Source organism: Emiliania huxleyi (assembly GCF_000372725.1).
Source record: "Emiliania huxleyi CCMP1516 unplaced genomic scaffold EMIHUscaffold_532, whole genome shotgun sequence".
Classification (NCBI taxonomy): Eukaryota; Haptophyta; order Isochrysidales; family Noelaerhabdaceae; genus Emiliania; species Emiliania huxleyi.
The window spans coordinates 15337-37861 of NW_005198001.1; the positions used below are offsets into that span (position 1 = coordinate 15337).

General features: G+C 67.1%; 8 protein-coding genes across 8 annotated transcripts in view; 5 read left to right on the plus strand and 3 right to left on the minus strand.

Moving 5' to 3' along the window:
- Positions 1-1175, minus strand: part of EMIHUDRAFT_371083 (hypothetical protein) — a 2734-nt gene extending 1559 nt beyond the window's left edge. Inside the window, exons 1-3 of the mRNA XM_005765778.1 lie at positions 704-1175; positions 313-554; positions 45-235 (exon numbers count right to left, since the gene is read on the minus strand). Coding sequence (XP_005765835.1) covers positions 45-235; positions 313-554; positions 704-1125 — 855 coding nt within the window. The 5' untranslated portion in view covers positions 1126-1175. The remainder of the gene's footprint in view (positions 1-44; positions 236-312; positions 555-703) is intronic.
- Positions 1176-1623: 448 nt separating this feature from the next.
- EMIHUDRAFT_425178 (hypothetical protein) lies at positions 1624-2652 on the plus strand (the record flags this gene model as incomplete). The annotated part of the gene is made up of 4 exons (XM_005765779.1): positions 1624-1704; positions 1815-2028; positions 2102-2232; positions 2312-2652. The coding sequence occupies 4 exons, from the start codon at positions 1624-1626 to the stop codon at positions 2498-2500; spliced, it is 615 nt and encodes a 204-aa protein (XP_005765836.1). The 3' UTR covers positions 2501-2652.
- Positions 2653-3364: 712 nt separating this feature from the next.
- On the plus strand, positions 3365-4405 carry EMIHUDRAFT_119829 (hypothetical protein; the record flags this gene model as incomplete). The annotated part of the gene is made up of 1 exon (XM_005765780.1): positions 3365-4405. One exon carries the CDS (start codon positions 3365-3367, stop codon positions 4403-4405), a length of 1041 nt encoding a protein of 346 aa, XP_005765837.1.
- Positions 4406-4864: 459 nt separating this feature from the next.
- Positions 4865-6220, minus strand: EMIHUDRAFT_76529 (hypothetical protein; the record flags this gene model as incomplete). Its single annotated transcript, XM_005765781.1, has 3 exons — positions 4865-5416; positions 5486-5656; positions 5813-6220. The coding sequence occupies 3 exons, from the start codon at positions 6218-6220 to the stop codon at positions 4865-4867; spliced, it is 1131 nt and encodes a 376-aa protein (XP_005765838.1).
- A 294-nt stretch (positions 6221-6514) lies between these two features.
- Positions 6515-14449, plus strand: EMIHUDRAFT_316783 (hypothetical protein; the record flags this gene model as incomplete). Its single annotated transcript, XM_005765782.1, has 3 exons — positions 6515-7383; positions 13457-13487; positions 14423-14449. The coding sequence occupies 3 exons, from the start codon at positions 6515-6517 to the stop codon at positions 14447-14449; spliced, it is 927 nt and encodes a 308-aa protein (XP_005765839.1).
- A 1132-nt stretch (positions 14450-15581) lies between these two features.
- EMIHUDRAFT_246849 (hypothetical protein) lies at positions 15582-16008 on the plus strand (the record flags this gene model as incomplete). Its single annotated transcript, XM_005765783.1, has 2 exons — positions 15582-15790; positions 15891-16008. The coding sequence occupies 2 exons, from the start codon at positions 15582-15584 to the stop codon at positions 16006-16008; spliced, it is 327 nt and encodes a 108-aa protein (XP_005765840.1).
- A 294-nt stretch (positions 16009-16302) lies between these two features.
- Positions 16303-19363, plus strand: EMIHUDRAFT_470720 (hypothetical protein; the record flags this gene model as incomplete). Its single annotated transcript, XM_005765784.1, has 4 exons — positions 16303-17286; positions 17383-17871; positions 17950-18291; positions 18461-19363. The coding sequence occupies 4 exons, from the start codon at positions 16303-16305 to the stop codon at positions 19361-19363; spliced, it is 2718 nt and encodes a 905-aa protein (XP_005765841.1).
- A 334-nt stretch (positions 19364-19697) lies between these two features.
- Positions 19698-21779, minus strand: EMIHUDRAFT_246851 (hypothetical protein; the record flags this gene model as incomplete). Its single annotated transcript, XM_005765785.1, has 8 exons — positions 19698-19823; positions 19938-20063; positions 20304-20435; positions 20637-20936; positions 21078-21197; positions 21327-21392; positions 21552-21617; positions 21690-21779. 8 exons carry the CDS (start codon positions 21777-21779, stop codon positions 19698-19700), a joined length of 1026 nt encoding a protein of 341 aa, XP_005765842.1.
- Between the last annotated feature and the right edge of the window lie 746 nt (positions 21780-22525).

Sequence of the window (22525 nt, forward strand, 5' to 3'; positions counted from 1 at the left end):
AGGGGAGGCGGCGGGAGGGGAGGGGCGAGGGGCGTGCGTCGCGCCAGCAGCGAGAGCGAGACGAGGTAGAGGACCTCCTGCCAGCGGAGGACGCCGCGGGCGGCGTTGTCTGCGCCCCAGGCGAGGTGGAGGGACCAGTTGCAAAAGCAGCAGCCCGCGTAGAGGACGAAGCAGCCGCGGGAGAGGGGTCGCATCCACCACGAGCCGGGCGATGTGACGCGCAGGCCGAGGAAGCCTACGGCACCGGGCGGCAGGGCTGGCTGGTGGCGCGCGCGATATGGCTCCGTGTGGCTCCTTGCGGCTGTGTCTCGCCGTTGACGGGGAAGGCGAGCGTGGACCAAAAGCCGTAAAACATGAGCTTCTGCGCGATGGGCGACTCGCCAAAGTCGATGGTCATCACCCAGAGCAGCCACGCCGTGACCGCCCAGTGGTGGATCTTGGTCGTGAGCGGCAGCTTGTGCACGACAGCCAGCGCGACGATGTCGACCGCGGCGTACAGCAGCGAGATCTGCTTGAGGTATGCGTGGTGGCCGGCGTCGACGCTCCAGTTGCAGCTGACGGGTCGGGCGCCGGGGGCCTCTCGGCGCGCGGTGCGTGCGCGCTAGGGGCGTGTAATGGGACGGGCGGAGGCGGAGACAGGAGGAGTGGAGGCAGAGAGAGGCGGCGGGAGAGGCAGAGGAGGGGGAGGGGATGGAGGCGTCGCCTCAAGTTGAAGCCGAGCGGGTTGAGCGTGCAGCCGTACTCCTTGGACGAGTACCAGAGCCACGAGAAGGAGGTTGCCTGAGCGCCGAGCAGCAGCGACTTCATCAGGTTCATCAGAACGTACATCTGCTTGTGGCGCGGCGTGATTTTCGCAAAGTCGGGCCACACCGCGTTTAGGACCGAGCGCGAGGCGTAGAGCGCGACCACCATCGCGAGCGAGCAGGTCGCAAAGTAGGCCGCCTCGCGTGGGTGGTCGTCCAGCGCCGCGACCGCCTCTTTGCCAAAGAGCCGGTCCCAGAGAGCGTGTATGCCGTTCGAGATGGCGGCCTGCGAGTCGAAATACCGCCCCGCCTGCGGGCACTCGCCGCGGTACTCGGGGATGAAGCGGTGCGCTTCGTCGACAGTGGGTTGCAGCGACGTCATTGGGGTTGCGAGCGTAGCGTTGGAGCCACACCCAGAACCTTGCGAACGAGCCAAGCCTGAAACCCAGGGCTCAAGTTTGACGAACACGCTTGATGACAAAAAGAAGAACATCGGCTTTTCTTTCTTTCTTCACACCCCTCAGACCCCTCAAACTTACAATCCAATCGATCAATCGACGGGCGGTACCTCGATGCCACCCTGGCTTTTGCGCGGCAGCAACTGCACTATCCTACGACAATCGGGATGCCCCCTTCCGGCACCGCGATCGCCCCAGTGGCTGCCAAGCCTGCCGTGCCACCGCCGAGCCTGCAATACGTGAATGGCCTGCGGCGTGCAGAGCGAGGCCACGAGCAGTCGCCGCAAGTGAGAGACGTCTCGAAGGCGAAAGGAGGTGGGCATGACCTCAACTGCTGCCCCGAGCGATGCTGGTGTGTAAGCGCTCTGCCGTTGCCCGCTGCACCGGACGGGGACGGACCCCTGCATGCGCTGAACGAGTGGATGCTCACAGACACGCGCGCACACGTGCCGCCCTCCGCCTGCGGCAAGGCGCTCTGCTTTTGTGACGACGCCTACCCGCGGGTGCCAAACGGCATCAAGGACACCGAGGAGATCAAGGCGCACCCCCCTCACCCCTCCCAATCTGGTACCGCCTCTCCCCTCTCACTCTGGCGTCGCCCCAACTCCCCAAGATGCTGGCCGGGGTGATGATCGAAGGGGAGGGCGGCATCACCGGGACGGTCCTCACCAAGCGCTGGATGGAATTTGACGCGGAAACAAAGTCCGGCCTGATCAAGACTTACGGCGGATACGGCGGCTTGTACAGCGCGGCGCAGTGGTCGGGCGGGAACAACTTCTTCGAGAACGGAGTTGGTCCCTTTTTCAACCGCTGCTGCAACCAGAGCTGTGCGTGCGTTTTGGCCCTCCACCGCCCCCCCCTCTTCCGACCCTCCCTCGGCACCCGCCCGCACCGCCGCAGACGGCTTCCAGTTCACGGAGGACTATCTCAAGGCCACGATCAGCGTCAAGTTAAACTTTTGCATCTGCATCCCCTGCCTGCCGCCGTTTTTTAAGGTGCCCGAATGTTGCATCGCGTGCGACATGGTGCAGGTGTGCGTGCAGGAGACGCTCCACCCGCACCTCTCACACGCTCGCACTCGCCATCCCCTTCCGTCCCGTCGTGACACAGGAGCCAGAAGGCCACGGCCCCGACGGCTCGAACTGGAACCGGCGGCAGGCCATCTGCCCGCTCTGCTGCGGCGGAGAGATGAAGCACCTCTACTACTTGCAGAATGTGGTCACGCCAGATGGGCGCCGGGGCGTCTACTACGACCAGCTCAGCAAGATCGGACACGCCGAGTATTACTTCGCGCGCTGAGTGGTTGGCGGAGCGCGTATTGTTCATGAACCATCCACCGCCGTGTCACGAGAGACACGCCCTCGCGCCTCGCCGTTCGTCAAGGGAACAGTTGGGGGGTGGGGTGTCCCGGCCGCCGACTCTGACGTACATGTCATCGTCATCGATCACATCGTCCCCCGCACCCCAACGCCAAACGTGATAATTTTTGAAATAGTGGCCTGCGGTTAGTGTTCTACCACCGTACTACCACGGACTTCTTTAATAGCACCAAATGTGCACTTGAGCACTTGGAGTCTTGGAGTGCAGTCGGCAGCCTCACATCCAGGGCCGGGGAGCTAAGAAGCGCACCCAGCGAGCCGGATGATCGATATCGGGTTACGGGCGAGAGAGCCCTAGCCCTGGGGGGTGCGCGTTCGCAGGGAAAGGGCCGTAAAGGATAAACAATCGGTTCTCCGAGGGTTGGTTCTGCGCTTTGCGGGGTGTCCCCTAGCGGCGGAACGCCCCCTCTACTCGGAGCTAAGAAACACCAGACACGCACACGACGTACGTGAATGAGTGTGAGTGAGTGCACACACTTGAAAGAAAGAAAGAAAGAAAACAGAGAACCCAAGGGAGGGATGGGAGAACGGCACGCCGCCACCACACAGGGATTTTAAGGAGAGGGGCGTGGTGCGCTAGCCGTCGCCCACCCTTGAACCAGTCGAGAAGTTATTTCCAAACCGCACAACACGCAACACACAATGCACAACACACACACACCCCGCACACCGCACACCACCACAACACACAACACACAACAAACTCGTAGTTTCTTCTGTCAGCAAACAGATTCTTTTTCTGTACGCTCGCCGACGCCGAAAGGCTAGAAGGCTGCGCGGCAGCATGCTCGCGATCCTCATCGTACTCGTGATCACAGTCGCCGTGGCCATCCTCCTTCTCTTTAGCACGATGATCGGCCTCTCCCCCCTCGACATTCTGGCGTCCGTGTTCACCAAATCCTCCGGCACCCTCTACCCGCCGTTCAGCTCCAAGGTCCTCGCCGCGCGCACGCGCCACGAAGGCAAGGAGGTGGTGCTCAACCTGCCGCTCGCCCGCAAGTGGGCGGCATTCTGCCACTCGCCTGACATCGAAAAGCACATCTCGGCCGTCTACGTCTCCTTGCCGCTGACGATGTCGGCGCTGATCCGCCACGTTGTCGCCTCGCCGGACTTTCCGCTCTCGGTCATGGGAGTCGTCCACGCCAAGCACGTCATCGAGCAGTTCGAGTGCATCGACGCCTCTGTGCTCGGCGTGTACAACTACAGCATCTCCGTCACCGGCTCGCGCCTCAACGAGATCGGCGCCGAGTGCGACGTGCTCATCGAGGTCTCCTCGCCGCTGAACAGCCGCTTGCTGGTGAGCACCACGATGACCTTCACCTCCACCGACGCGAAGAAGGCGCGCGCCGCGAGGAAGCGCCGGCCGGAGCTGACGGCGGCGGAGCAGGCTGCCAAGACCAATCTGGGGCCCACCGCCTCGGCGCCCAAGCAGTTTGTCGAGGAGATCAAGCGCGATCACTCGAAAAAGTACGCGGCGTGCTCAGGAGACATGAATCCGATCCACCTCCCGATCTACTGCAAGGCGATGGGCCTCCCAAAGCCCATCATGCACGGAGTGTTCTCGCTCGCGCGCGGTGTCGCCGCCATCACCGACGCTTACTCGCTGGCGACGGTCCCAAAGCTGCGGATTGCCGCCGCGTGGAAGCTGCCGATGCCCGTGCCGGCGACGGCCCACTTCACCTTCGGCGAGTTGGTCGACGTCACGAAGACGGAGCATGCGAACGGACTTGACACGACAAAGTTCAAGCGACACATCGAATTCCTCGCGACTCGGGAGGGTAAAGGGGGCACGCTCCCCCACCTACGGGGGGTCGTTTCCTTCTGACGCGACGAGCGAGGCAACAAAGAGAGAGGCCGTAGAACTCACCCACAAAACCACCTATACTAATTTCTCATTCACCTTTTTGGTCTGTGCTAGACGTTTCGCCCCGTGCCCGTGAGCGTGTGTGTGTCGCCCCACACGCCCCGCCTTTTACTACCATGTACCATCTGCCAACGCGCCATGCAACGCGCAACGGCCTTTTTTACTGACTCTCTGTGCACACTCGAACCCTCGCACCTAATGTGCGCGCCATAGGCTGTCCAGTCGCAGTCGTTCGGGGTGACTTGTGTGCATGCACAACATGACATGTACATGTACATGTGTATTTTTTGCAGGGCGAGGAACAAGATCCTGCACACCATGCGCACACTCGAGAGAGAGCGTCCGGCCTCACGTGCTCTGAGATGAGCTCTATTTCAGATTCACAATATGTTCCGGTCCACAATGTGAGAGACTGTGTCCTTAGAGCTGCTCCATATCGTCGTCGTCAAGGAACGCTTCGCAATCTGCGCCGCGCTTGGAAACCTCTGAGTTCCTCGGTATGCTCGCCTCCTTGAGCTTCTTCGAGGTCAGCGTCGAAGTGAGCACGCCGATGCGAATCTCGAGCTGTTTTGTCTCGGTGCGCAGCTGCGTAAGGGCCGTCTTCACCTTGAGCAGCGGCTTTGTGTCCGTCATCGACGCACCTCGGGTGTCCATCTGCGCCTTCACTTTGGCGAGATCCTCCGAGACGGACTGAAGATCACTGGTCAGCGCGTTGATCGTGTCAGCATTCTTGTTGTACTCCTCCATGCGAGCCCTCAGCTCATCCTTTCTCTCTGCATAGCGCGCGACCGCGTCGGCGCATTGGGTGTTGACCTTCTGCTCGGCGTTTTGAATGGCCTGCAAAGTCCGCGCGAGATCCTCCGCAAGCCGCTCGAGCGTCGCGGCCGTCTCCGGCGCGAGCGCCTGCAGCTTCGCCTGGTGCGACTTTGTGTTGACTAGCCGGTTGCGCCACTCCTTGGGGTCCGATAGCACCTACTCACGCGCAAGCCCAAGGCGTCTGGAGAGGACAGCACGTGGAGAGGATAAAGGGAGTAGGCGTACCTGCATCTTGAGCTGCGGCGCTACCCGCTCGAGCTCAACTCTCCAAGCCTCTGGCTCAACCTGCGCCTCAAGGATGTTGTCTGTCAGCTTGCCCTGCCGGCCAGCCGAAGGTCCCGCCTCGTCACCACCACCGTGGTAGTATTCCTCCTCCTCGTTCTCGGCGTCGCCAACCTGTGCGGTGGCGAGGATTTGTTATGAACGGCGCGGGCTTGGTCTGGTTGCTCCTTCCGCGCCTCATCGGCCATATCATGTGCGCCGTCAGCCTCGTCCTCTGCCACCGCAGCATCCTCATACTCCGCCTCTTCTGCGTGCAGGGCTGGCTTGAACTCGATCGGGATCTGTCGCAGCGGGCCAGGGCGTCGGGACTACCAAACGCGCATGCGGTCGTTGGGCTTGGCCGCTCGCCTGCTGCAGAAGCCACTGCAGGATGACGCAGCAGGGCTCGCCGTGCCCCTGCTTTAGCTTCTGCCAGCCGCCAAAGGAGAGTGGGGCGCCCACCTGCTGCAGCTGCGAGTGGAGCGACTGTGCGGCGAGGTTCGGATCATCCGACTGGCTCGGCGCCTGCCACGCGGACCCGAGTAGTCCCATCAGCCATGAGCAGAGCGCCATGAAATAGTGGAACTGCTCGTTCGGGTTTGGCGCGGGCATGGCAAAGTAGGTGTGGGTGAGGCGGGTGAAGCCGCGGAAGGCGAGCTCGTAGTCGAGCATTTTGAGCCGCTCCAGAATGTCGTCCATCATCAAGAAGGCCGCGCTCCCGTCGAGGGCGGTCACGACCGCGTCCTCCGCCATATGTATCGCAAATCTGTTACAGATAACGCCTCAGTCCGTCGTCACAGGCGCCAGACTGAGCAGCCGTTCCCTGCCTCTGGCGCGCGCGCGCCCTGCGCATCGGCAGAGTCGAAGCCGACGAGGGTGCGTGCCACGCCCGTCCACACACACGGCCAGCGCGCGAGCCCTTTGATGGGCGGTGGGCGCACCTGAGGCTGCCTCCTGGCGGCGCTGCGCAGGCGCGGCGTTCTGTGCCGGGCCATGAACAGATACAAGACCATCAAGCCGCTTGGAGATGGCACGTACGGTTCCGTCGTCAAGGCAGTCAACCGTGCCTCTGGCGAGGTGGTCGCCATCAAGCGAATGAAGAAGAAGTTCTACTCCTGGGAGGAGTGTATGCAGCTGCGAGAGGTGCAGTCGCTGCGCAAGATGTCCCACCCCAACATCGTCAAGCTGAAAGAGGTGATCCGCGAGAACGATATCCTCTACTTTGTGTTTGAGTTCCTTGACATGAACCTCTATCAGCTGTGCAAGGACCGCGAGAAGCTCATGTCTGAGTCCAAGGTGCGCAACATGACGTACCAGATGTTGCAGGCGCTCGCGTACATGCACAAGCACGGTTTCTTCCATCGCGACATCAAGCCCGAGAACATGCTGGTGTCGGGCAACACGCTTAAGATGGCCGACTTTGGCCTCGCGCGCGAGATCCGGTCCAAGCCGCCCTACACTGACTACGTCTCTACCCGCTGGTACCGGGCTCCCGAGGTGCTGCTGCGAGCGCCTCAGTACACGGCGCCGATCGACGTGTGGGCCATCGGGACCATCATGGCCGAGATGTTTACGCTGCGGCCGTTGTTTCCGGGAACCTCTGAAGCGGATGAGATCTACAAGATCTGCTCGGTTCTCGGCACACCGACTGCGAACTCTTGGAAGCAAGGCCTCGCGCTCGCGCACAGCATGAACTTCAAATTCCCGCAGTTTGTGTCGACGCCGCTGTCCCAGCTCGTGCCATCCGCGTCAGCGGAAGCTATCGATTTGATGACGGAGATGATGCGTTGGGACCCGGCGAAGCGCCCGACGGCTGCCCAGGCGCTCGGCCACCCCTTTTTCCTCGCCGGACAGCAACCCGAGTTGCCCCTCGGCCCTGGCAGCTCGGGCCACGCCTCACGACCCGACACGCACGAGGCGAGCCGGAAGCAGGACATCCGTGTCGGAGCCACGCGCGTCACGTACGACGGCGAAAAGGAGCCGGGCGACTTCAAGGGCGGCATGTCGGCGCCGCCCAAGAAGGCGAGCGGCTTGTCGCACGCTGCCGCGGGCAGCGGCAGCGGCAGCGGCAGCGGCTCCAACCCGCCCAGCAGGCTAGCGCAGCAGGCGCGGTATAAGCCGCCGGGCGTAGCACCGAGTGGCTACGGCGCCCCACCCGCGTCACAGTACGGCGGTGGCTACGGCGGTGGTGGGTCTCACTACAGCAGCAATGCAGGCAAGCAGGCACCCGCGTACGGCAGCAGCGGATACGGCGGGGGGTGCCATGGCGGATGCGGCGGTGGCGGGGGCAGCGGGTATGGTGGCGGCGGCAGCGGCTGTGGCGGAGCTGCCTCGAGTGCCTATGGCTACGGTGGCGCGTCTACGGGGTATGGAGGCGGAGGCGGGCCGGGGAGCTACGGAAGCAGCGGCGGATATAGCAGCACGGGAGGCGGCGGCTACGGCGGTGGCGGGAGCTACGGGAGCGGGGCCTACAACGGAGGCAGGGTCGCGGCGGCCCCGCCAAAGTACGCAGGGTACCAGCCGCCGGGCGCCGGGGGTCGTGGCAGCGGCTCGGGCAGCTACAACGGCTATGCGCCCCCGAGGCCACCGTACGGCGCACCGACTGCTGCATACAGAGACTCCTCGAGCGCGAACGGGCACCTCGGAGGCGGCTACGGCGGCGGGTACGGTGGGCAGCGACAGCCATACGGTGTTCCAAAGCCTGGGTGTGGCGCAAGCGGCGCGGCCCACGCCGGCTATGGGGCACCAAGCGCGGCGCCGGCCTATGGCTATCAGCCGTACAACCGGGGAAGATACTGAAGGAGGAAAAAAAATTTAGATTCTTTTTTCGCAAAACACCGGGCCCACTAGACGACGCTCGACGGGCGCGCGCTGCTTACTCCTTACACTATACACACCCAGCTTCGGTGCTGTCGCAAATTCATTTTTCGGAAGTGGAGCCCGAGATTCGACTGACTGTCCCGTAGAGCCCCAGCCTACTCCGCGTGAACTCTCGAGGGATCTCGAGTTGCTCCCAGCTGCTCGGTGTACGAACTCTGTTCACAGCCTTGTTATTGAGAAGAAAATACGTCGTATGGCGCTGTGCGCTGGTCTGTGAGAGGTTGAGGTGCGAGCCCTGGAGGCCCTGGGGATGGGGGGAGACTACCCGCGGGCCTAGATGGCCGCGCGCATTCACACCGAGCAGCGAGGAGTGACCGGCAACAGCAGAGGAGATTCATGTTCGTGGTGGCGCTTTCTGGCGTGCTGCTGGCGTCGGCCGGCCACGTCGTCCGCCTGTCGGTTCGCGCACGCCACGCAGTACCATCCTCCCACATCCGGGCGTCCGAAGCGCCTGAGAAACGTCGGATCCCTGAGCCGCTGGTGGAGTGGGGCATGACCGAAGAGCTGTACTCAAAGCTGTCGCACAACTACCGGCGCAACTTCATAAAGCTCATGAAGCGTGGCGACGAGGAGATGGCGCGCAGCAAAATTACCAGACTTCGCGGGTACCTCTGCAGCGACGCCGACGCGGACGCGACTCCCGCTGCTGCCGCCAGCGTCGCCGACGCACCTCCTGAGCAGCCACCGGCGACGGCAGCGCCACCGCCATCGCCACCGCCACCAGCGGCGCCACGAGCGTCGCCCACGCCAGCGCCCTCGGCTGCAGCGGCTGAGGCTTTGGAGGCCTCGGCGGTGCTACAGGCAGAGCTTGCATCTGCGAGGCGCAAGCTGGCGGCAGCCGATGCGGCAGCGGCTGCGGCGGCCGAAGTGGTGGCTGAGGCGGAGCTTGTCCGAGCGGAGGCGGCCCAGGAGGTGCAGCGGGTGGAGGCGGCAGCGGCGGCGGCTGCAGCGGCCGAGGCGGCGGCGGCGGCCGAGGCGGCGGCGGCGGCCGAGGCGGCGGCGGCGGCCGAGGCGGCGGCGGTGGAATCGAAGGAGGAGGCGGAGGCGGAGGCGGAGGCGGAGCAAGAGGCAGCCAGCGCGGCGGCGGCGCAGAGTCTGCACGTGGAGGTTGCTTGCCCGGAGACGCTGCCTCTTTCGCGCGCGATGCGGCTGCGTTTGCCCGACGGCCGCGAGTTCGACATCAGCGTGCCGGAGGGCATCAGCGCGGGCGAGACCTTCACGGTGGGGCCAATCCCTCCGGCGTGAGTGGCTATCGGCGCGACGTGCCGCATCCCGGCTCTCTCTCTCTGAGTGTCTGAGCCACGCGACCCCGAGTCGTGTTCAAGACATGAATGTCCACACTGGAGGTGTAGTTGTGTTGGCGTCGCCGGGTGCGGGGGGGGCACCTCGTTAGCTAAGTCTTTAGCTATTACAGGCGCACGATGTGTGTGCCATCTCGGTCTGCGCGCTCGGTCTGCGCGCACACTCTCTTGCCTTCAGGAGACGCGGAGGGGGCCCTCTCTCACTCTGCACACGTTTTTTACACCGGCTACCCCCGACACCCCACATTTTGTACCCTGGAGTAGCCTGCTGGTCCCGCGCATGCACTGCTGAGTCATGACGCGGCGCGCCGTCAGCCGACACGTCGCTGCCTTCAGTCAGCCTTGCGGGCGTCCCCGGCGCTTGTGAGCCATGTGCGCGTGCCGGTGCTCGCGAGGCCCCGCAACCTACCGTGATGCCCAAAGAGCGAGGACTAGCTCGGCTGCCTCGTGAAGCGCAACAAATCGCCCGCCGGCGTGAGCCGACGTGGCACGGTCGCGCACACTGGCCACGCGAGCCATCAGCGATGCATCCTCATCAGATGAGCGGCTGTGCAGCAGCGCGTGCAGGAGCTGAAGAAAGCTCGGGTGGGCGTCGCCCGCGGCGTCTGAAGCGAGCCGGCAGAGCGCGGCGCGATCGCCGCGCTGCCGCCACGCATCCAGGTCTTCGCTGCTCGCAGACTCGAGCCAGTGCCGCCGTTGTTGCAGCGCATCGGCGGCTGTCGCAAGGCGCTTGTTGATGTGCTCGTCCATGTGCTCGTCCGAGAACATTTCTACCTGCCGACGCTTCAACGTGCCGACGATGTTGTTAACGTTCTCGACGGCCATGTTCTCCATCGCGGCTGGGGGCGGCGGCTGCGCAGCGTGCGTGCGTGCGGCGTGCGTGTCAGGCAGGAGGGCGATGCTGCCAGCCCTCTTCGCCACCGTCGGTGAAAGGCAGTGTAAGCGCCCGCGAAACAGTGCACGAAAAAAGAATTTTCGCGCGAATAGAACATATAAGAGAGAAGCGGGGTTTTAAAAACAAGAACCGGAAAGAACAAGGAAAAGAAATCGTGGGGGGGGCTGTGACCCCAAAGGGGTGCGTGTGTGTGGCAAACAACTAAGCCCAGCCACCAACCACCCGCCAGCGACGAAACAAAACAAAACAAAACAAAATTGTATACAAAAAGAATTGCGGCGACGAGAATTTTACATACAAGGTGAAAAACAATTTTACCGGGCTGACGCGCAACAGCCAACACTGGGCACAGCCCACAGGACTGGCAGGGCGCAACCCACTGGCACACTAGGTACAGCGGGAAAAAGAAAAGAATTCAGCGGGTTAGTATGGTGATCCGCCTCCACTCTTGTGTTGCTCGCTCCGCCCGGGCGGAGGGCATGGCCGCGGAGGAGGCGAGTGAGCGCTTGCGCCTTGCCAGGCCTCGTTCCGCAGACAGTGGGGGAAAATTAATAAGTGGCCCCGCGAGCTGGTGGGAATAGGACCGCCGCAAGCGGCGTGGCATGGGGCGGTTGAGCATCCCTCTGGGGGCCCCTCTGCGCCGGGGAGGCGTTGTTGGAGGCTAGGACGCAAGCGTCCGTCGCCCTTTTCAAACTCGGGGCCCACTCCGCTGCGCTCCGACCCGAATTCGGAGGGCCATGAAATTTAAGGTGTTGCTGCGCAAAAGGGGCGGGGCGCGGGCGCGCGCGGCAGGCCGAGAGCTCTTTTTGGAGACCAGACCTTTCGATGGTTCATGCTTTCTATGTCTATCTATCATGCTTCATGACACGACACGCGGTGGTGGGAGCTGGTGGAGCTGTCAGCTGATCGATCCAAGATGGTGGGGAGTGGGGGGCGCATGGCTGGGCATGCAGGTCCGCCAGTCGGCCCGGCCTCTGACGTGGTGCTGCCGCTGCATTCGCTGAAGAAGAGAGGTGCGACGGCTTGATTTGGAGGCACTGGAGGCGATGGCGCTAGCGAAGGGAGGTTGGGCCGGGCCGTGAGGGGCTGATGGCGCTGGCCAGCGCGGGGTGTGAGATGCCGTCGTCGTCGTATACTGCTGGCCCTCGCCCTCAGTTGCCAGGGCTGTGGGCTGCAGAATTGGCGTCTGTGGCGTCTACGCAGGCTCTCTGCAGCGTGATGGCTGGCGGGACTGCGAGGCCGGCGGCAGCGGAAGGAGAGGCTGGGCACGAGCCAGGAACAGGCTGGCCAGGTCCGCAGGTGGCTGCGCTCGGGCGAGGCGCGCGCGCACATGGCAGGCCGAGCAGGCTCGGCATATATGGTGAACCCCCGATGTCGCGATGGCGGTCCCGCTTTTCCGCGATCATTTCGTCCGTCCAATCGAAAAAACCGCCGGATCGGATTTTCGCTATTTGGTCGTGTGGGTGTGAATTCCGGGATTAGTCAATGGTACCGCGTCGGCGACGCGGGCGCCTTGCGGGCAGAGCCCTTAGCCACCCAATAAAAGTCTTGCGCGGTGCGCGGTCAAAACACGGAAAACTCGAAGTGCTCCCCGGCCCTGTGGATGTGAGGCTACCGATTGCACTCCAAGTGCTCCAAAACGTGCGAGGCTTCACGCTTAGGTCCCTCCTTCGGCGAGCGCCGCCGGAGCCGCTTCGCTCGGCGGCCTGCCGTCCGGCGACGCGGCGGGCGAGGGCGGCTCCGCGGCGGGCTCCACGGTGATCTCGTGCTTGAGGAAGCGGCCGCAGGCGAGGAGCAGCTGGACGCAGCCATCTCGCTGCGACGGGAGGGATGGCTGCGTCAGCCGCAGCCACCTGGGCAGCGCGGGGAGGCGGCGGGAGGGGAGGCGACGGGCTTGGTCTAGGGCCGCGGCGCCTCCCAGAAGCCGTCGAAGACGAGCGATCGGCCGTTGGAGAGGCGGAGCTCGAGCGAGTTGTCCGAGGCCTGGGACCAGTGCAGGAACCGGGCGTGGCGGACGGCCTCGAGCTCGATGAGTGGCAGGGCGAACATGGCGGACTGGTCGTAGGAGAGGAAGCAGACGTGCGCCGGCGTGAGGATGAGGTGGCCGGTGCGGCTCTGGTGCGAGACGCGGAACGTGTGCAGCGCCTCCTCATCGGCGGGGAGAGCGAAGAGGGCTCTGAGCGCCTCCGCCATCGGCAAGCCGGTGCCGACGTGGCTCGCGCGTCGCGAGTCGTTGAACTCTGAGAATCGCGCCTGCATCACCGGCACGCCCTCCCTCGCCACTCCTCCCGCTGCGAAGAGGTCGTCGGTGTGGACGCCGATCGAGACGACCCAGTCGTGCTGCAGCGCCTCTGCTGCGGTCATGCGGCGCGCCGGGTCGACGGCGAGGAGGCGGCCGAGAAAGTCGCGCGCGGAGGAGGAGATGCCCTCCCAGTACTTGTGCGGGAAGCGGTACGAGCCGGCTCGCACGCGCGCGTTCATCTCTGCGTCCGTCTGGCCGAAGAAGGGCGGCGAGGCGGAGAGGAGGATGTAGACGACGACGCCGACGGACCAGAGGTCGCAGGCGGTCGAGTACTGCGACAGCGCGGCGCGGCTCGTCTCGCGCGACAGCACCTCGGGAGCGACGTACCCCGGCGTGCCGCAGCGCAGCGTCTTCCTCAGGCCGTCGGGCGCGAGCGCGACGATCCGCGAGAGGCCAAAGTCGGTCAGCTTGAGCTCTGCGCCGGGCGCGTCGGAGGCGAGGAGGATGTTCTCGGGCTTGAGGTCGCGGTGCACGATCTTCCGGTCGTGCAGGTAGAGGACGGCGTTGAGAAGCTTGAAGGTGAAGTACCGCGCGTCCTCCTCGGTGTACCTGCCGAGCTGCACGATCCGGTCAAAGAGCTCGCCGCCGGTGACTTCCTCCATTACGAGGTAGACCTTCACCTCGCTCTCAAAGATCTGCGGACGGGCGTGGGAACGACGGGTGGCCCTGGCGAGGCGTCGAAGCTCTCCGCGCGAGAGCGCACCTCGAAGAGACGGACGATGTTTGGATGCTGGACCGAGCGCAGGATCTCGACCTCGGCGCGAATCATGTCGCGACGCTCGGCTGAGCGCGAGAGCGGCTTCCTCACCACCTTGATGGCAACGGTGTCGCCGGCCGCCAGCCGGCAATGCGGCGTCGCGCACCTGCACGTCGCTCGGATCACCTTTGCAAAATTGCCCGTGCCGAGCGTGTCTCCAAAGGCGTAGTGAGCGTGAACAGAGGCGGTGCCCTCGCCGAACAGCGGTGGATTCGACGACGACGACGCCGCTTCTCCGTCGACAGACGTGGCCCTGGAGCGCGGCGAGCCGACGGAGGAGGGTGCTTGCTGACCGTGCATGGTGAAATAACGCACGGGCCCTCAGCGGAGCTGGGAAGAGGACCGCCGCAAGCGGCGTGGCGTGGAGCGGTTGTGCATCCCTCCGGGGGCCCCTCTGCGCCGGGGAGGCGTTGTTGGAGGCTAGGACGCAAGCGTCCGTCGCCCTTTTCAAACTCGGGGCCCACTCCGCTACGCTCCGACCCGAATTTATTTGGATGGAGGGCCTGAAAGTTTAAGGTGTTGCTGCGCAAAAGGGGTCGGACACCGGGCGCAGCTCATGCTAAGAGCTAGAAGAGGAGATAGAGAGAACAACCACCCTGTCCCGTTATTGCGTACACCAACACCACAAAACGCTCTCTCTCTCCTGTCCTCACTCAGGGGGGTCACAACTACCAAGTCCCTCGACTAGCTGCCACAGGGCGCAGCTGCCACAGGGCGCAGCTGGAGACGCTCTCCCTCAATCGGCATCCACCCCCACCCGCTCCAGCCCCACTTCTGCTGCCGAGAGAGCTGAATCGAAGCAAGCGAGCCATTGCATCTTGGCGTGCTCCTGGAGCGCGGCTTTCTGCTTGGCGGCCACGAGCACGGCGGAGTCGGCGTCGTGGCGCGCATCGTTCCCGCTCATCGCCCATTCCTCCCACGTGACGTGTGTCGGCCGCGATTCGATGTCGCCACCTTCATCGCCAACGAGGACTCCCCAGGGGGCTCCGGCGCGGGGAGGGACTCCGCCTGCTGCGCTGGCCGACCGCGCCCTCCTCCTCCATGGGCTCGATCCGAATCCGCAGCGTGTCGTCCCCAGCGGCGGTGCTGCGCGGGAGGCGGCCGCGGGCACGCTGGGCTCGATCAGCGGCTTTCCCTCAGTTGCTCCGAAAGCACGGATTTGGCCGTTCTTGGCTTCAATTTTACGAATGTCTGGCACCAGCTGAAGGCTTGCGTCCGACATCGCCGGATTTGTGCACGGTATTCGGATTTTGCTATTTGCTCGTGTGGGGGTATATTGCAGATTTGTCAATGGTACCGCGTCTGCGACGCGGGCGCCTTGCGAGCAGAGCCCTTAGGACACCCTTTATTATACTATTAACAACGAAGGCGCTCTCAAAAAAAAGTGGTAGACGCCCGAGGGTGGGCGACGGCTAGCACCACACTCCTCTCCTTAAAATCCCTGTGTGGTGGCGGCGTGCCGTCCTCCCATCCCTCCCTTGGGGTGTGTGTTTTTTCTTTCTTTTCTCAAAAAAAATTTATGCCAGTGCAGGTGGAATTCCGAATTTTCGCATCGTGGGATTTGGGGTCGGGGGGTCGGGGATGGGGGTGGCGTGGCTAAAACTCTCTCGGTCTCGCACGCTGGGCACGGGACTGGCGCGCACTGGCACAAACACAGGTACACCACGGGAGCCGCCTAACCGCTGCTCACTAGAGACGTCCGTTAAACGCCCGAATGGAGGGGGTAGGGGGTATGTACCGTCGGGTACTTATTTTAAGATGAGGTAAACAGCAATAGATCCGGCCCTGAAGCGGCCTAATCGATACCCAGCCCTCACGGAATCGGTCCCTCGTTGTACAGCAATCGATCCTTCACAGTGCCCGTCCTGCCAAACTTGCCGAGAATCGGTCCCCCACCCACCCAGGTCACCTGTGGCGCGAAGCTCATGTCTCCCGCCCTCGGCGCGCCGACCGCGCAGCGGCGGCAGACCACCCTCCGGTTCGAGGGGCGCCTGGGGCTGAGCGGGCTGCCTCCGCCAGAGTTTGGCTCGCCCACCGGCGGGCTGTCACCCTGCCACGGGTCGCAAGCCCTCTGCCGGCCGGAGCGCAGGCTGCGCAGGCTTCCAGCAATTGGTCCCTTGGCAAGCGCGAATCGGTCCCCCTGGCTCCAGGAACTGATCCGGCACTGCACCCGGATCTATTGCTGTTTACCTCATTTAAAATAAGTACCCGACGGTATGTATGTATGTATGTAGGAAGGTGAAGAACATCCAGGCTCGGACTGGACACCAACGCGGTATGGGTGGACGCTGGACAGATGATGACGGCACGCAGAGCACGAGCGACACACAGACACAAAAACAGGCTCACTAGGGGGTCTGCACAGGAAGTGTTGTCAGCGCGCGGGTATGGCGTGGGTGCCGTGAGGGTGGGCATGCGCGTGCAACATCAATCGCCAGCAGCGTACCGGTAGCTGCGGGCGGAGGAGCGGGCAGGATGCACCATGCACCACGAGCCACGAGGCAGCTGCGCTTTGACGCTACAGAATGGGAGAGTCCGATGGCTGGGCTTGTCGCCGGGCGAGCTAGCCCCTCAGCCGGCCGCGGAGGTGCTCCGGTCCTACCCCCTCTGCGCGACTAACCAGGGTTTTTAGAATTTTAAAAGCCGATGATCGCCTCCCACACGGCCGCGCTGTACACCGCAGTCCACCGAGCCCTCACCGCCGACCTGCCAGAGCTGCTCCGCCTCGCCGCCGATGCCCTTGCCACGGTGCCAGCACCGCCTGACCTCGCCGGATGGTCCGAGCTAACACGGGAGGAGCTCTTTCGTCTTGCGCCCGTCTGCGGCTCCCTCGTCGTCCTCTTGTTTGGACTCCCTGCCTGTGTGCTGTGCGAGCCGCGAATTGGCAGGACCGGCGAATACTGGCTCACCCGCGTCGCCCTGCTCCGCGGCATCGGCCTTCTTTACGTCTTCGCCTTTGCTTCGAGCGCGATGCAAGGACGGGCGCTGTTCGGTGCGAGAGGGCTCTTCGCACCCGCGACCGGCTCTTCGGGACCAACGCCGGCCCTGGACCTGCTTGCCGCCGCCGGCGTGGGCTCAGCCGACGCGCGCGTCGAGCTCGCCTCCCTGTGTGGGCTGCTGCTCTCTCTCCTCCTCGCCTTCGGAGGGCCTCGCTTCGCGCTGTGGGCGCCGCTGCCCGCCAGCCTCTGGCTTCTGCACCTCTCCCTCGTCAACAACGCCTCGCGCCTCCTCCCGGCCCACAGCTGGGAGTGGGCCGCGCTGGAGCTCGGCTTCCTCGCCATCTTCCTCGCGCCCGAGTGGCCTCCTTCGACGCTGTACCCGCGGCTGCTCCCGCCCCCCTCCGCGGTGCTCCTCCTCTTCCGGTGGCACCTCTTCCGCCTCCTGCTCGGCGCCGGCCTCTCCCGGCTCGCCGACCACTCCCCCTCCTGCTGGCGGCGCCTCGACTGCGCCGCGGCGCACCACGAGACGCAGCCGATGCCGACGCCCCTCGCCTGGCTGCTGCACGGGATGCCTGCGAGGTGGCGCGCGGCAGAGGCGGCCGTCTCTCTCGCCGCGCTGATCCTCGCCCCCTTCGCGGCGCTGCTGCCGTCGCGCGCCGCGCGCCTCGCGACCTTCTGGATCGAGGCTGGCGTCCAGGCTGGCGCCCCAGCGCGCCTCGCCCCTCCCAGCTCCTCCTCCACCAACCACCACCCCTCCAACACCTCTCCCCGTGCCCGGCCCTCGCAGGTGGGCTCGATGGCGAGCGGCAACGTTGGATTCGCCAACTGGGCCGCCCTCGTCCCCGCCCTCGCCCTCCTCGACGACGCCGCCCTCGCGCCCTTCTTCGGCGCCGCAGCGGCGGACGCCGCCGCCGCCGCCGCCGCACAGGCGGCCGCGCTCACCGCCGCGCCGCCGCCGCCGAGGCCGAAGCCGCCAGCTTCGGCAGCCACTGCTGCCTCCACCGCATCCACCTCCATGGCCGGTCCGAGGCGGCGCCGAGGTGGCGGCGCCGGGCCGGCGGCGGCGGGCGGCGGCGGGGCGCTGCGAGCGTGCCGGCGCGGCGCGTGCGTTGCCTACCGGCGCGGCCGCGCAGCAGTGCAGGCTTGCCTCCTCGGCCTCGTCTGCGTCAAGTCGCTGCCTCCGCTGGCTGCGCTCTTCTCGCCCGCGCCGCAGCCGCAGCACTACGACCGCTGGTTCCTGGTCAACGCCTATAGCGGCAGCTTTGGCGGCGACGCGGTCCGCTCGGGGAGAGGGCAGCTGCGGCCGTCCTCGAGGCGGCCCCCTCCCCCTGACCAGCCCGGCGCCCCTCGGCAGGTGCACGCGCATCGAGTCACCCTCGCCCTCGACTACTCGAACGACCCCCTCCTCGAGCAGGAGCCGCTCCGCGCCGCGCTCGCGCCGCACCAGCCCGCGCCCCGCTGCACGGACCAGCCCGGCCCGGTCGGCAAGGACGAGAGGGGCGCCTCGTACACTTGCGCGCAGCTCGCGCGGGCGAGCGCGTGCAGCACCGACAAGCTGCGCGCGACGTGCCCGCTCGCCTGCGGCGTGCCGCGCTGCGACGGCAGGGTCGCCCTGCCCGACGCCCTCGTGGCGCGCGTCGGGGCGGGTGACGACTACGGCCGTGACGCGCTCGGCCGCAAGACGGAGGGCGGAGAGGTGCGGTGGTCGCCGCTCAGCTTCGCTAACCTGCCCGGCGAGCTGCGCGCCGCTCCCCGCTGGAGCTCGCCGCTGCACCACCGCTTGTCGTGGGAGGCAGCTGCTGCGAGCGGAGCAAGGGGGGGCGGGGGGGGCGCCGGTCTCCAACCCCTCCCCCCGCCGCTGGCAGGTCTGGTCCGCAGTCGCGGCGCGTCTCGAGTCGGTCGGCGAGGCGGCGAGCGGGGCGGGCGGCGAGCCGCCGCCACTCGTCGAGCTGCAGCTGCCCGGCTTCGTGCTCGAGCTCGTCCGCAGGCTGCTCGACGGCGACGCGGACGCGGTGCAGCTGCTCGCGACGCGGGCGCGCGGCGCGCTGCGGCGCCCGCGGCGGAACTCGAGCGTGCGGGGGCGGGCCTACGGCGTGGTGGGTCCAGCCGCCATTCGCGCGCGGCTGTGGGTCTATCGCTTCTCCTCCCTGGCCGCGCTCTTGCAGCGCGGGGAGTGGTGGGAGCGCGAACCGCTCTCGTCGCCCGCCATCTACAGCCGCCGCCCCCGCCCTCGCAGCCCCGCGGCGGCGAAGGCGTCGGCCACGGCGGGGACGGAGCAGGCAGCCACAGAGGAGCCGCCGCCGCTGCCTCCGAGGGCCTTGCCGTGGGTGCGGCAGCGGCTTCTCCAGCTCTCCACCGTCGGCGCGGCGGTGGCCATCGACGGAGTGGTGCACTCCACGGCGCCGCTCCTCATGGCTGCCGCGCTCGCCCTGTACTCCACGCTGCTCCTCCTCGCCGGCGTGGCAGACTACGGCGGCGTCGACGCGGTCGCAGCGCCGGCTCTCGCACGGATGGGCGCCTCCGCCGCCCACATCGGCGCAGCCATCGGCGCCCTCGACGTCTCGTCGCCCGAGCGGTGCGTCGCGGCAGTCTGGAAGCTCGTCGCTACAGCCGCCGTCGTCGCGACGACGTGTCTCCTCTGGGCGGTGGGCTGCAGCTCGGGCACCTGGAGGGCGGCGATAGTCGCGCAGCTGCGCTTGCCGCCTCGTCAGATGGCGGCGCTGGTGCTGCTACCCGTGCTGATAGGCTGGCATGCATGGTCGGGCTGACGCGAGCGAACTGCAGCTCGAGGTCGAGCTCCGCCCCCGCGAGTCCCCCTGCCGTGTCTGGGAGAGGATTGGACCGAATGTATTTATTTCTAGCCGATGCCGTGGAAGATGTAATCCACGCCCACACCACATGGAAGATACTAGCGCTCATGCAAATCAACACACACCCGCGCACACGTCGGTGTCACCGTAACGGTGTGTGCCGCGCGCCAACGGTACACGACTCACGAGGCGCAGGAGAGAGGAGTCATGCTGGGGACATACACATGCAGGAGACTCGGGCCTGGACCCGCGCGGCCCTGAAAGGGCCTGCGCTCTCATTCATGCGGCTCGCTCAGAGCGCTATGGAGAGGCCCGCGCGCACAGCCGTCGACGCACGGCGGCCGTCTCCGGACTCGGCCGCCCGGTCGAGCGGCAAGCTCGCCTGCAGCTCGACGGCGCCAGCGTCGCCGAGCTCCGTCTGCCGCGAGGGGGGGAAGGGGGGGGGGGCAAGGGGGGGCGTGAGGCCATCCCGAGGCGGGCAAGACGCGAGGTGGCGCTGGGCTCTGTGCGCCGCGAGACGGGGCGGGCTCACCCTCTGAGTGACGATCATCTCTGCGCCGCCGCCACCGCCGCTGCGGCGGCGCCCTAGCGCGGCGCGGAGGCGCGCGTCGAGGGTCAGCCCCGTGATCGCCGGCTGCGCGCCAAGGCTGCGCTCTGCCTGCGGCCGCGGAGGCTCCTCCGCGCGCGCGAGTCGCACGCAAGCAGAGAGCTCCGCAGAGAGCTCGCCGCTGGCCGACTCGCGCCGAGCTCGAGCGACTCGCGCCGACCTCGCCGACTGCGCCGGGGCGAGCGGCGCGGCGGGCGGCTCGAGGGTGGGCGCGCCGCCTTGCGCCGCCCCCTCCGACGCCCCCGCCACTGGCGACGGCGGCGTCGCCCCGCCCCTCGGGGCGGCGAGGACGGCGTGGTGCAGCGCCTGCTGCTGGCCTTGGGCGGCGTGCGCGCTGGAGAGGCGTCCCCGCTCGAGCCCCCCCCACTCGGGCCCCCGCTGGGCGACGGAAGCGGCGGGGGGGCTGGCGGCGCCGTTCGCCGCCTCCGCGGAGTCCGAGGGCGGGGATGGTGGCGGGGGAGGCGGAGAAGAGCCTTGGGCAAGCGCGTGCTGCGGCGAAGAGCCCGCGCCCAAGGAGGGTGCCGGAGGCTGGGCGGGGAGCGGCGTGCGGGTGGATCCGCCGGGGGGCCGCGCGCCAGGCGGGCCCTCCTGCCCCGCCCCGCCGGCAGTCTCCCCGCCCCCCACCCGCACCGCCGCGACACCGACACTGTGTGTCCAGCTCCACTCTCCTCCGCGGCGCTTCGAACTGGCGGCTCCGGTCCGCCCGTCGCGCCGCCGCGCGTCGAGGAGCCGGAGCAGCCGCCAGCGGCGCGGCTCGCAACGCAGCTCGGTGCTCGAGATCGCTCCCTCCGCTGAGCGGCGCCAGCCGAGCGTACCCGTCCACCTCCTCTCCTCGCCGTCGAGCGAGAGGCGGGCGAGGAGAGGCAGCAAAGCGAGCGAAGACGCACCCTCGCCTACAGCGAGAGCGGCGTGGCGGGTGAGCGCCTGCCCGCAATCCGAGGGAGCGACGGCTCGGCTCGCGGCGCCGCGGGCGCGCGACGCCGCCGCCGCGCCGCCCTCGCGGCCCGCCCGCCGCCCCGGCGGCGCTTGTGTCGCCGTCCCTCGCCCGGGGCGCGGGAAGGGTACTGGAGCCGCTGTGGAAGGGAGCGAAGAGCGGGGCAGCCGAGGGGCGGCGCTGCCGAGCATGAGCTCCCTCGCCGCCGCCTCGGCGCGCGTCTCGCACATCGGCGCCGCCTGGAGGCGAGCCTGCAGCCGCCGGTCGAGCGAGGCAGCCAGGGGACGGGCGGGGGACGCACGCGGACTCTCGCGGCTCTTCGCGGCGCCCCCGCCCGCGCGGCCGCCCCGGCGGCCGCCCTCCGGCCCGCCGAGGCGCACGACCCCGCCGGACACGCTAGCGCCCACCCGCCCCGCAGCAACCCTCGCGTGGACCGCCACGGACGCCTGCTCGTGCGCCCCTCCGCAGGCCAAACTCCCGCCCAGCCATGGCCCGTCCACGCCTCGCAGCAGCGAGCCCCAGCCCGCCGAGCCGCGCCCGCCCGGCGCGACCGCCCTGCCCGCCGCGCCGCCTCCCTCTCGGAGGCGCGCGCTCACGGTGCACACCGCGCTCGCGTTTGCGCCCGGCAGCTCGAGCCGGCGAGTCATCGCACGCAACAGCACGGGCGCGACCTGCACCGGACGGGCACGCGCGGGGTCGGGCTCCTGGCCTCCCCGCTCCCCCGCCGTCGCCCCCACACACACCTCCACGGCGGGCGAGCGCAGAGCCACCGCCGCAGCGCCGCCTCCGTCGAGCGCGGCTGTCAGCCGGCAGCCGCCAAGCCCGCGGCCCATGCCTCGGCCTGCCCCGCCGGCCGCTCCCGGGGCGGCGGGCGTCGACTTGCGCGGAGGGGCCGGAGTCTCGCCCCTGGCCTCGCCCTGCCGCCCGCCCTGCCGCCCGCCCTGCCGCCCGCCCTGCCGCCCGCCCTCCTGCGACCCGCTCCGCTTCTCCCTCCCTCGAACCAGCCTCTCCCAGAGCGGCGCCGGGCCGCGCGACGGCGACGGAAGAGGGATGGCCCGAGGGATGGCCCTCGACGCGGAGGCCGCAGCAGCCTCGCGCGAGGCCGGCTCGGCGGCACTCGGGGCAGCGACGCGCGCGGGGGTCGGAGCATCGCGGTTGGAAGACAGGCCCGCGGGCAGGGCGAGCGAGGCGGAGGCGGCCACAGGAGACGCGCGGCTCAGCTCGAAACGCGTGGCCGCCGCGGCGACGCCATCGCCGCCCCCAGCCAGCAGCCGCTGGGCCGCTAGGGTCGCGGAGCCCGGGAGGCGCCAGCACGCGGCCTCGGCCAGGCGCAGCGCCGCCTGCGCCCCGGCGCTGCCCGGCAGCGGACGAAGGTGCGCGGCGCCAGCCTGAGGGTGCGTGGGGGAGGCTGAGCGGCGACGGTGGAGGGAGGGGGGGGGGGGGGGTGCCGCAAGGGGAAAGGAAGGGAAAAAGGGGGGGTAATTTTTTCGCCGGTGGGTGGCAAAAGCCGCCAAAGCCGCCCCCCCTAACAAAAAAGGTCTCAAACCCCGCCCCCTTGTGTCCAAGGCCCCCCCCTTTG